This window comes from Capricornis sumatraensis, chromosome 14 (genome assembly GCF_032405125.1).
Source record: "Capricornis sumatraensis isolate serow.1 chromosome 14, serow.2, whole genome shotgun sequence".
In the NCBI taxonomy this organism is placed as follows: Eukaryota; Metazoa; Chordata; class Mammalia; order Artiodactyla; family Bovidae; genus Capricornis; species Capricornis sumatraensis.
In genome coordinates, this window is record NC_091082.1 from 52955106 (window position 1) to 52968274 (window position 13169).

General features: G+C 45.4%; 1 protein-coding gene across 1 annotated transcript in view; it reads right to left on the reverse strand.

The window, feature by feature from the left end:
- The window catches only part of PER3 (period circadian regulator 3), a 66789-nt gene extending 58035 nt beyond the window's left edge, over window positions 1-8754 (reverse strand). Inside the window, 6 exon segments of the mRNA XM_068985741.1 lie at window positions 3963-4164; window positions 6105-6220; window positions 7256-7401; window positions 7825-7916; window positions 8469-8620; window positions 8721-8754. Of these exon segments, the coding sequence (XP_068841842.1) occupies window positions 3963-4164; window positions 6105-6220; window positions 7256-7401; window positions 7825-7916; window positions 8469-8620; window positions 8721-8754 (742 nt within the window).
- Window positions 8755-13169: the final 4415 nt, after the last annotated feature.

The following is a 13169-nucleotide window of genomic DNA, read 5'->3' on the forward strand; positions in this document are numbered from 1 at the left end:
TTCTCTTTGTGACCCCATGAGCTGCAGCATGCCGGACTTCCCTGAACTTCACCATATCCCAGAGCTTGCTCAAATTCATGTCCATTGAGTCGGTGATGCCATCCAACCATCTAGTCCTCTGTCACCCCCTTCTCCTTCTGCCTTCAATCTTTCCCAAGATCAAGGTCTTTTCCAATGAGTCGACTCTTTTCAATGAGTCGGTGGCCAAAGTACTGGAGCTTCAGCTTCAGCATCAGTCCTTCCAGTGCATATTCAGGACTGATTTCCTTTAAGGTTGACTGGTTTGATTTCCTTGTAGCCCAAAGGACTTTGAAAGAGTCCAACGTTCACAAAGGGACATAATTCAATTTGAAACTCAGACCTTCAGATTCCAAGCCTAAAATTCCTTGCACATAAAAGATACTGCAACTCTACTGTAAGGTGAACTCGCCTGCACTATTTACACATCAGGCATCTGAATTCAGCTGCATTCCCCAGGAGTCCTCAAACACAGAACGTCAGCCTATGGGATCTCAAACAGTAGATGGGTGCCCACAGTCACTTCCACACCTGGGCTAGAGTGTGCAAGTTCTTGTTGCTGAAGCTGTGTTCTAAAGAAAGAGTGGTCAGCTCCTTCTCAGAGGTCTGTATGACAAACCTAAGTGGAAACGTGCTCTAACTCTGGGCCAGACCTGACAACCACTGAGTTTATACAGCTTCCTGTGTCCTCTTAATGTTCTCTGAACTCAAAGGAAGGGACAGAAGGAGGTAACACGTGCATAAGCCAGGAACAGTGTGGGGGCTAAAAAATGGCTCTTGGGGAGAATCTGGATCCTTGGGGTTCCTAAGGCAAAAGTACAGTGTCAGGAGTGAACAAGATGGACACTGACTTTATGGAGCAAGTTAACGTTTAGGTCTGAAAGACAACAATTTCAGAGACTAGTATGTTTTTGCAAGTAGGGAAAATATTAAATAATTAGCAAAGATAAGAAGGTGAAAAAATCAGACAGAGACGGTAGGGCGATACTGAAAGGTAAATGAGAAAAGAGCTGGTGAACAGTCCCACGTGTGTGTTCTGTCCACAGTTGTACCTCAGCACCTAGAACAGCTCTCAGCACACAGAGACAGCTGCATAAATGTCCCCAGGATGAATACACGGCGAACAAAAGCAGAAAAACAAATATGGACAGTTAAAGTTTGACAACACATATTTAGGAAAGAGGAAGCAAAATGAAATCAGTGTTTCTGAATGAGGAGAACAGGAAAGAAGGAAAGCTATGACAAATCCAGAGAGCAATACTAAAAAGCAGAGACATCACTTTGCCCACAAAGGTCTATATATTCAAAGCTGTGGTTTTTCCAGTAGTCATGTACGGATGTGAGAGTTGGACCATAAAGAAGCTGAGTGCTGAAGAACTGATGAGTTTGAATTGTGGTGCTGGAGAAGACTCTTAAGAGTCCCTTAGACTGCAAGGCAATCACACCAGTCAATCCTAAAAGAAATCAACCCTGAACAGTCACTGGAAGGACTGATGCTGAAGCTCCAATACTTTGGGCACCTAATGTGAAGAGCTGACTCATTGGAAAAGATCCTGATGCTGGGAAAGATTGAAGGCAGGAGGAGATGGGGACGACAGAGGATGACATGGTTGGATGGCATCAATGACTCAATGGACATTAGTTTGAGCAAACTCCGGGATATCGTGAAGGACAGGGAAGCCTGGCATGCTGCAGTCCATGTAGTAACAAAGAGTAGGATGTGACTGAGCAAATGAACAACAACAAAACAGGAGAGAAGGAGCTGGAAGAAAAGCAGGGGTGACAGGTGTCTTTTCCGAAGCATCTACAAAACGTGTACAGAGGACAGAGAGAGGGTCTGTGGTTAAAATTTTAAAAAAGCCTGTAAAACTGATCTTCACTGGGCTGGGCAGTGGACTGAAAACCAGAAAAAAGTACAGAAATCTGGATCTGTAGGATGAAGTTCTGGGGATCCACCTCACAACAGTGTGAACGGACTTCACGCTGCTGAACTGTACACTCAAAACGGCTGTTGTTCAGTTGTTAAGTCATGTCTGACTCTGCAATTCCATGGACTGCAGCATGCCAGGCTTCCCTGTCCTTTACCATCTCCTGGAGTTTGTTCAAACTCATGTCCATAAAGTCAGTGATGCCATCCAACCATCTCATCCTCTGCCACCCACTTCTCCTGACTTCAATCTTTTCCATCCATTAGGGTCTTTCCTAATGAGTCAGCTCTTACGATGGTAAATTTTGTGAATGTGTTTTTTTTTAACCATAATAGAATAATCAAAATGAGAGAAAAGGGTTTGGGATCAAAAAGAAAACGGATCTATACTAAAATTTTTAAAAGATGTTTTATGAAAAGTATGAAATAAGATATAAAGGGTAACTTGAGAAAGGATTTCTGTCAGTTCCAGAAAAAACATCTACTTCTGCTTTATTGACTATGCCAAAGCCTTTGACTGCATGGATCACAAAAAACTGTGGGAAATTCTTCAAGAGATAGGAATTCCAGACCACCTTACCTGCCTCTTGAGAGTCCCTTGGACTGCAAGGAGATCAAGCCAGTCAATCCTAAAGGAAATCAGTCCTGAATATTCATTGGAAGGACTGACGCTGAGGCTGAAACTCCAATACTTTGACCACTTAATGCAAAGAACTGACTCATTGGAAAAGACCCTGATGCTGAGAAAGACTAAGGGCAGGAGGAGAAGGGGAGAACACAGGATGAGATGGTTGGATAGCATCACCGACTTGATGGACATGAGTTTGAACAAGCTCTGGGAATTGGTGATGGACAGGGAAGCCTGGTGTGCTGCAGTTCATGGGGTCACAGAGAGTCGAACATGACTGAGCGACTGAACTGAACTTACCTCCCTCCTGAGAAATCTGTATGCAGATCAAGAAGCAACAGTTAGAACCGGATGTATATTGTCACTCTGCTTATTTAAGTTATATGCAGAATACATCATGCGAAATGCTGGGCTGGGGGAAGCACAAGCTGGAATCAAGACTGCTGGGAAAAGTGTCTGTAACCTCAGATATGCAGATGACACCACCCTTATGGCAGAAAGAGAAGAGGAACTGAAGAGCCTCTTGATGAAAGTGAAAGAGGAGAGTGAAAAAGTTGGCTTAAAACTCAACATTCAAAAACTAATGTGAAGCTAAAGCCCCAATATTTTGGGCACCTGATGTGAAGAACTGACTCACTTGAAAAGACCCTGATGCTGGGAAAGACTGAAGGCAGGAGGAGAAGGGGAGAACACAGGATGAGATGGTTGGATGGCATCACTGACTTGATGGACATAAGTTTGAGCAAGCTCTGGGAGACAGTGAAGGACAGGGAAGTTGGCATGCTGCAGTCCATGGGGTCACAGAGAGTCAGACATGATGGAGTGATTGAACTAACTAACTGAGAAAGGATGAATGAATGCATGGAATATTCATGACATGGGATAGAAGATCACAAAGAAAATTTCGAGTAGGAATCCATCCCCCATCCCCCAGTTCAGGCAAAGCAGCATTTCCAAAGGAAAACAAAATGATGGGAATCAAAACTTTTAAGGAGAAGAAAAACTGGAAAGGGATCTAACTTTGAAAAGCTCATCTCTAGAGAGAGAGATAATGAAGTCAGAGTAAGAGGAAAAACACAATTGTATTCACGTGAAGGAAACAGAGCCTTTGTAGCAATTAACCTGCTATATAGCCTGCTGTAATCGAACCATATTTATAGCATATAATCTGTGAAATTAAGTTGACTGAATGAAAGCAAATTTATTGGACCTTTATGTCATTAGAAGCATTTAAAATGTGATTTTCATCACACTTTGCCTTTTAAAAATAAATAAGAAAAACCATATAATTTGCATTGCTGAGTAATGCATTCACTTGTGTACTATTTCTGGTAGAATGAAACTGATCTTAACCAGGCGAGATAAACATCTGAATATTGGTCCCATTACCTCTTTGTGTCCAGTTGTTCCAGAACGGAAGCTGAGCATGGGCAGTGTGCGTGTAGAACACCCTCACGTCTTGGGGGGCAAGCAGTTCAACAAAATGACAAGACTCCAAGAACTCTTTCTGACAATTCAGGATCGAAGGAGCCTGTTCAGAAATGTGCACTAACCTTCCAGAGAGAAATGAAAACACTGCCACAAAGGTACCCTATGAAAAACATTCAAAATAAATGCACAGTGTTGAGATATGACTAGCAACATTTCCTGAATAAATTTCATCTAGATGTCTACTATGATCAATAACTTAAAACGTACACACAACATACATCTGGCAAAGGTAACAAAACTCTCCAACATACTTCTTAGTTATCACTGTAAAACCGGAATTTTTCCTTCTGAAGTAAGTTCTGCCAAACGATACACCAGCTCATTCTATACCTATTAAACAGTGAATCCCTGGTGGCTCAGATGGTAGAGAGTCTGTCTGCAATGCAGGAGACCTGAGTTCAATCCTTGGGTCAGGAAGATCCCCTGGAAAAGGGAATGGCAACCCACTCCAGTATTCTTGCTTGGAGAATTCCATGGAGAATTCCTAGCAGGCTACAGTCCATGGGGTCAGAAACAGTTGGACATGACTGAGAGTGACTAACAGTTTCACTTTCACGCTACAGACTGTGTTCACTTGATTCCTTCTTTGCAAACTGTGCTGTATACCTCACAGGACGGTTTTCCCTTTGTCTGTGCATATCTAGGCTTCAAGATCAAGCTCTAGATTTACTCGCTCCAAGATGCTGTCTTTGACATACCTCGTAAGAATCATTTCTCTAATTCGTTTCATCAGACATAAACATAATCTACTTATAATCAGTCACGGTTCGTACTGTCTAGCACTGGCATATGTTTTCCTCTCTAGTGTTAATTTGAAGATCTTAAAAGGAAAATGTTTTTCTGAAGCTTTTTTTCTTAAATCTCCATAGCACTTACTACAATACTGTAAACACCCTAGTTATTAATAGTAAAACAAGCATGTAACATTAGGGATATCTCATTCTCCAGTATCATAAAATCTTTAAAGTTACAATTATGTTGTTCAGTTCAGTCGCTCAGTTGTGTCCAACTCTTTTCAACCCCATGGGCTGCAGCACGCCAGGCTTCCCTGTCCATCAACAACACCCAGAGCTTGTTCAAACTCTTGTTCCATCCACTCGGTGATGTCATCCAACCATCTCATCCTCTGTTGTCCCCTTTTCCTCCTGCCCTCAGTCCTTCTCAGAATCAGGGTCTTTTCCAGTGAGTCAGTTCTTCACATCAGGTGGCCAAAGTATTGGTGCTTCAGCATTGGTCCTTCCAATGAGTATTCAGGACTGATTATGTTGAGGTCTACACAAAAACTGGGCTTCCCAGATGGTGCCAGTGGTAAAGAACCTGACGGCCAACGCAAGAGACATAAGAGATGCAGGTTCAGTCCCTGGATCAGGAAGATTCCCTGGAGAAGGGCATGGCAATCCACTCCAGCATTCTTGACTGGAGATCCCCATGGGTAGAGGAGCCTGGTGGGCTACAATCCATCGGGTCACAAAGAGTCGGACTGAAGCGACTTAGCATGCACGCACTACACATAAATTAAGTAATCTCCATCATGTCAGCAAAACATGAACCTCAACTATTCTGTCCACATGAAGAAAAGATAAATACTACTCTTTCAAAATTTTACAAAAGATGACATCATCTCAACTCACCTGCTCTATAAAATCCAGTTGTTACAACCTGGAGTAGTAGGTATTGGAACTAAGAATGATATAAATAGAAATCAACATTTGGAGATTAGAATTCGATGCAGGAAATTACTCTGCAGTGTTGCTTTTTTTCTTTTTCTTAATTTGGGAGAACTCAGGGTTGCTAGGAGAGAGAGGCACCCCAGAACCAAAGCAAAGCCAACTAACACTCACGTGTTGCTTCCTGTTTTCAGATGTTTTCTTTGTCAAGGGCAGGAGAAACTCAAGATGTCTCATTAGCAGTTTTCTCCAGTTGTTTACCTCAAACTGTGGTTACTGAAATGCTCAGTTGTCACTTTTAAGAATCTACATCAAGATAAGGTCCCTAAGAAAAACCACCCCGGCTGATATGGCAAAATCGGTGAATTCTTACTGTGGTTTTGGAAGTGTGACCTGAAGCAATAGTGGCCAGCTCCTCCAGACTGCACAAGGTCACATCACCTTGAGGTGCTCCGTTCTGACTGAGAATCTGGAAAGACTCATTGTTTGCTAAGAAACACAGGAAAATAGATAGGTAGTCTGTTTCACAACAGTATCTTTAGGAAGTCATTTTCATCACGATTACAGTTGGCTAATTTTTTTAGGATAAGGACACCTCGGAATATTTTCCTTGAAAGATCAGTTTTTTCTTTCACCTAAAACACTGACAGTTGTATATACTTAAGATTTTGAATTTATGAATTCGGCATGTTCTGGTTCATAGGGAACGAGATAAAACTTAAAGTACCGAAACAAGGTACCGAAACCAAAAATTCTCAACATACACAGAGGGGATTTGTATAGCAGAAACATTACTCCAGTATTCAGGAATTATATATCATCTATGAAGTCACAGAGGTTTGTGCTGCAGAATGTGCACTTTTAAAATCCTTTGAGAAGAAAGTTGTCAAAAGAAAGTGTTTACACCCATTCCATTTTAATTTGGTAAATTCCTGACATGACATGACGGCATTTTAAAAGTATGTCTATGACAGGGAAATGTAAATGTATCTAGTCCAACTATTCCCCCCACCAATAATCATAGAAGACAATATTCCTTTAAAAACTGAATCTCCAAAATGTGGTATGCCAAACTCTTAACTCTCCTGAAATAAAGGTGCAAAATATTGCAACAAAAATACTAAACTATTACACAAATAGGGCTTTCTAGATGGCTCTGTGGTAAAGAATCCACCTGCCAAGCAGGAGACGGAGATTCGATGCGTGGGTTGGGAAGATTCCCTGGAGATGGGCATGGCAACCCAATCCAGTATTCTTGCCTAGAGAATCCCATGGACAGAGGCGCCTGGCAGAGGCACTAGGAATTGCAAAGAATCAGACACGACTGAAGCACATGCACACAGTGCTAATTTGAAAAACTAAGATGCCAATGGCATCAGTGTAGATTTACTCATCTCACATAGAACAGCATAAAAAACTGAGAACATTTCTGTGCCTAAAACCAGGCAGACAATGCTTCTGGCCTGGCTGCCGTTTATGAGCAGTGATGTGTGTGCAAGACTGTATTTTCTGGGCACCATTTACCTCATACACTGTGTACGCAGAGAAGGGCATAGTTAAGGGCATCCAGTGTGTTTGGTTTACCATGTCTTTCCAATGGGAAGTATTTTTTCATTTCTTGGACAACCGTTATAAGTTCTTCAGAAACTCTGTTTTGATTCTGCTGTTCACTGTAAGATTTTTTAAAAAAAATTCTAAATTCACATTTTGGATTACAATAGGTCAACTTTCATTGAACGGTGTATTTCCGGGCCATGCCTACTTTCTGAGCACTTAACATGAATCAGGTCATTCAGTTCACAGATTTATTATCCCCTTTTTACATGTGGGGTATCACAGGTCAAGAAACTGGTAAACATCAAACCTTTTCTACTGTTTGATTCCCACTTCAGCCTAGAGTCAGCAATTCCCTAACCACTTTTTACCTACTTATATGGTTAATTTCCTTCAGTGTCTCCAGGGTATTTCATTCCAAGCTGCTGGAAACTCCCAGTAAACTTTTTCCTAGGCTTATAAACAAAATGCAAAAAGATGGAAGCCCGTCTTTCCCTTCTACTGCCCCAGCAAAGAACAAACACATCAGGTCATTTCACCTGTTGCTGGTCTGCACGAATTTGCTCCGCAGCTCGCATTTCTGGCTCCATAGCTCAGCAGCATCATTCTCGGGGGCCTCAGGACCACTGGGCTGTTATCCTTCAAGTTCATGACGCTGGTTCCCCCTGGGGTTCTCAGATTTACCACTGGACCTTTCTACATCTTCACAGGGATCCATCTTTCGCTCAGCAGCCCTCAGTCAGTCGCCTGCTCTTTGCTACTTTGCAATCGGCGACCGAACCGTATTTCTCATTGTGGTCCATGCCAACGCCTTACAGATGTCAGTCATCATTAGCGGACAATTACTGACCCTGCTCCTCCGGGGGCACTTTTCTCCCCAGTATTTCCCTGCAATTTGGGATGTCTCCGCTCACCGGAGATCCACCCTGGAGGGGGAGGGTAGAAATAAAAGTGACAAGTGTCAAGAGAAACACAATTCGATTGCGGAAGCCCGGCTGTGGCTCCTGGGGTGGGCAGCCCTGGGGGAGACCCCGGCCCCGGCACCCCCAGTGATCGCGGCGCACCCAGGAACAGGACCGAGCAAGAAGCCACTTGAAGCACAAAGTTCCCACAGCGCAGTACAGGCTTGAGGCGACCGCGGGCGGCGGGCTCCGAGCCCACCCCGCCCGGGACGAGCACTCACCCGCCGCCGCCGACGCTGCTCAGCCCAGAGGACCGGACCCCGCGCGGTCTCGAGGCCCGCCGCGTGCCAGGCGACCGCCGGCACCACGCCCCCCGCGCGCCACGTGACACGGCTCCGCCCCTGGGGCGCGCGATTGGCCGCCGCCGCCAGCTCTACGGGTCCCCATTGGCCCGGGGGCGGGGTCCGCGCCGGGCGCCCGGGTTACATAAGGGGAGGGGAGGGAGCGAAGGCAAAGGCTCCAGAGTCCGTTACGTAACGCCGGGGATTCGGCCTGAGGACTGCACATGACTAATCCTACTGGTCGGCGCGTACACAGGGGGCGGAGGGACCCTAAGGAGGCCCTAGTCCCCGCCCCTTTATGGCGTCGGGGGATGGGCCACGGGGGACGCTGGAGCGAGCGCGGCAGTGATAGGGCGCTGGAGCCACCAATCACGAGGGGGCGGGCCCCGAGCGGCAGGGTGGGCGGGATCGGGCGGGATCGGCCCAGCCTCCACGTGATTGGCAGCTGCACCCCACTCTAGTACTCTTCCCTGGAAAATCCCATGGACGGAGGATCCTGGTAGGCTGCAGTCCATGGTATCGCTAAGAGTCGGACACGACTGAGCGACTTCACTTTCACTTTTCACTTTCCTGCATTGGAGAAGGAAATGGCAACCCACTTGCCTGGATAATCCCAGGGACGGCGGAGCCTGGTGGGCTGCGGTCTATGGGGTCGCAGAGTCGGACACGACTGAAGCGACTTAGCAGCAGCAGCAGCAGCAGCAACCAGGGAGCGCCAGGAATTGTCCGGGAGGGTGGAGCCGGCGGGTTGGGCATCCGGAGGAGGGCGCTGGACGTCCTAGTGCAGCGCTTTCTTTATGTCTTCTCCAGTTCCCGTCGTTTCCATCTTTGTTAACGACCTTCTTTCTCTCACTCCTGCCGACACGAAGTGAGCGGCTGGGGGGACCCAGGCCGTGTAGCCGACCTGGGAAGATCAAACCTGGTTTTCAGAAGTGGAATTCTCACAACTTGAAATGGAATTCTCACAACTTGAAACATTTCCCTCGTCTTCCTAAAGTTAAAGATTTCATTTAGCAACTGGAGAAAGACAAGTGTTTGTAAAAGACACTATTTTGTAAAAGAAAGTGTTCAGTTCAGTCGCTCAGTCGTGTCCGACTCTGCGACCCCATGAATCGCAGCACGCCAGGCCTTCCTGTCCATCACCAACTCCCGGAGTTCACTCAGACTCACATCCATCGAGTCAGTGATGCCATCCAGCCATCTCATCCTCTGTCGTCCCCTTCTCCTCCTGCCTCCAATCCCTCCCAGCATCAGTCTTTTCCAATGAGTCAACTCTTCGCATGAGGTAGCCAAAGTACTGGAGTTTCAGCTTCAGCATCATTCCTTCCAAAGAAATCCCAGGGTTGATCTCCTTCAGAATGGACTGGTTGGGTCTCCTTGCAGTCCAAGGGACTCTCAAGAGTCTTCTCCAACACCGCAGTTCAAACGCATCAATTCTTTGGGACTCAGCCCTCTTCACAGTCCAACTCTCACATCCATACATGACTACTGAAAAAAACCACAGCTTTGACTAGACGGACTTTAGTCGGCAAAGTAATGTCTCTGCTTTTGAATATGCTATCTAGGTTGCTCATAACTTTCCTTCCAAGGAGTAAGCATCTTTTAATTTCATGGCTGCAGTCACCATCTGCAGTGATTCTGGAGCCCCAAAAAATAAAGTCTGACACTGTTTCCACCGTTTCCCCATCTATTTCCCATGAAGTGATGGGACCGGATGCCATGATCTTCGTTTTCTGAATGTTGAGCTTTAAGTCAACTTTTTCACCCTTGTCTTTCATTTTCATCAAGAGGCTTTTGAGTTCCTCTTCACTTTCTGCCATAAGGGTGGTGTCATCTGCATATCTCAGGTTATTGATATTTCTCCCGGCAATCTTGATTCCAGCTTGTGCTTCTTCCAGTCCAGCGTTTCTTATGATGTACTCTGCATATAAGTTAAATAAGCAGGGGGACAATATACAGCCTTGACGTACTTCTTTTCCTATTTGGAACCAGTCTGTTGTTCCATGTCCAGTTCTAACTGTTGCTTCTTGACCTGCATACAGATTTCTCAAGAGGCAGGTTAGGTGGTCTGGTATTCCCATCTCTCTCAGAATTTGCCACAGTTTATTGTGATCCACACAGTCAAAGGCTTTGGCATAGTCAAGAAAGCAGAAATAGATGTTTTTCTTGATCTCTGTTGCTTTTTCCATGATCCAGCGGATGTTGGCAATTTGATCTCTGGTTCCTCTGCCTTTTTAATTGTGTCTCGACTTACCTGAAGTGGAAGATGCTGTGCAGAGATTCTGCACGTCTCCAGTGCCTGGTACAGAAATCTTCAGTATTGGCTGGATGAATTGAAGCAATTGTGCATAAAAGAGGAGGGTAAAGCGGAATGTGGCAGGTCATATTAGGTATTGAATGCATGTGAGCATGTACTCAGTCGTGTCGGAATCTGACTCTGCGACCCCACGGACTGTAGCCCTCCAGGCTTCTCTGTCCTTGGGATTATTCCAGCAAGAATGCTGGAGTGGGTTGCCACTTTTCAAGGGTATCTTCCCCACCCAGGGATGACCCACTGTCTCCTGTGGCTTCTGCATGGGCAGGCAGATTCTTTATCATTAGCACCACCTGGGAAGCCCGGGTATTAGATAAACCACCTTATTTTTTCAAATGATGCTCACTCTCCTCTGAAGCCCTGTTTTGTTAAGCTGCATTTATTCAGCAAATATTTACCGAATGCAAGTCTGGGGATTGCAGGTTTTGATGGAGAACAGAGAGTTGTTTTCTACACATTACGTTTGAGATCTGCGTCATACATCCAAGCAGAGTGGTCAGGCAATTGGATTTGCCGACTGGGAGCTTAGGGGAGAAACCAGGGGTGGGGATACAGCTTACATTTAAGGGAGTCATCAGAGTCTCTTTGGCGTTCACAGTGGTGGGTAAAATGGTGTCAGTGACAGAGTACAGAGAGAGAGAGAGAAGGGCCAAAGGCCAGGCGTCAGGGCATAGGGAGACAAGGTCAGGCAAAGAATAAGGGGCCATAGATAAGGTTGAAGGAAAGCCAGGAGTGTGGGGTCCTGGACGCTCCATAATGAAGCATTTCAAGGAGACAGCTGGCAACTGTATCAAATGCTGGTGACAAGCAGAGTGAGACAAATGCAGAGAATTTCCTGTTGGCCTTCACCAAGACGATGACCTTGGTTACAGATGTCTCAGTGGTGTGGATTGAAGAAAAAGAGGATGTGCCATGGTGACTACAGGAAGACATAGGGAGGAATTTTGCTGTGAAGAGCTATAGACAAGCATTTGTTGACTGCAAGCAGGGATGCGGGGATCACTATTAAGTGATGGCACAATCCAGTAGGAGGTGAATGAATCCAGAGAGGTGAATGACACAGAAAGGAAGAGCTGCAGACAGGAGGCAATGGCTGGAGAGAAGTCCTGAGGCTGGGAATCCAGTGTTGCCCAGAGGCAGGCACTTCTGCCAATAGGGGATTGTCCATGTGGTGGTATAGAGCCCAGTAGATTTCTAAATGCACTTAACTATTTAAAGGATGAGGGGAAAAAATATTTCCTAATAATAACGATACCATAATTGGTTTATTTAGTACATTCTAGTTTTACAGGTTGAATTTTCTGCTACTATGAAAAGCAGCTCAGTTGGAAGTAAGTTTGCTTACTTTTTAAATGAGCTAAGCAGTCTGGTCAATTTTAAAGCAAATAATTAATCCTTGTTCCAAACCAATGAAAAAACTACTATACTTTAAAAAAACATTTCATTCGTGATGCAAATGTAAAATTATAGTGTAGGGGACACAACTCATTAGACGAGATGGTTGGATGGCATCATCAACTCAATGGAGATGAGTTTGAATAAACTCTGGAAGACAGTGAAGGATAGGGAAACCTGGCATGCTGCAGTCCATGGGGCCACAAAGTCAGACACGACTGACTGAACAAGACAAGGGGAATCTGCCCCCATTCTTTGACTGAAATGTCAACACAGAGGAAGATGTTTATAGAAGTTCCACTTCTCCTTTGGGTGACAGGTAGGATTCCCTTCTACCTCTGAGGTGAGCCACAGTCATCTAAGTCACTTTGGTCGACGAAATGTGAGCAGAGCTGCTGGCTCCATATCCAGATGGGGCTTTGAGAGCCAGTGCACAACTCCGGATGGTTCCTTCCTTCTGCAGTGATAAACTAAAACGAATGTTTACAGGAAGTTCCCCACCCTGTCTGCAGGAGCTGATGATAGCGCCTTCCTGCTGACTGGCATCAGACACAAAGCACAAGCGAGGAAAAAACTTGAAGCCATTGTGATTTTGGGGGTGTCTGTTACACAGCACACTTCCAGCATATTGAGTGATAACAGATGGTGACCAAAAATACCAGCAAGTTCAGCAGATGTGTCTGGAGTGATCCCTGGGTGGGTGATGGGGCCCTTCTCTGCAACAATTAATGACAGGAAGAACGTGAGGAAGGAGGGGTTTCCTTGTCTGGTGAACACTGAGTTTGAGAGGCTTGTATCCAATAGGCCAGGAATCATCAGCAGATTAATGAATGGAGAAATCAAGAGCAGAGAGATTGCCTGGGGGCGGGTGGTTAAGCAGAATGAAAAGAGAAGTTGGTTGAGGACCCACCCTAAGGAACCCTGACATTTAA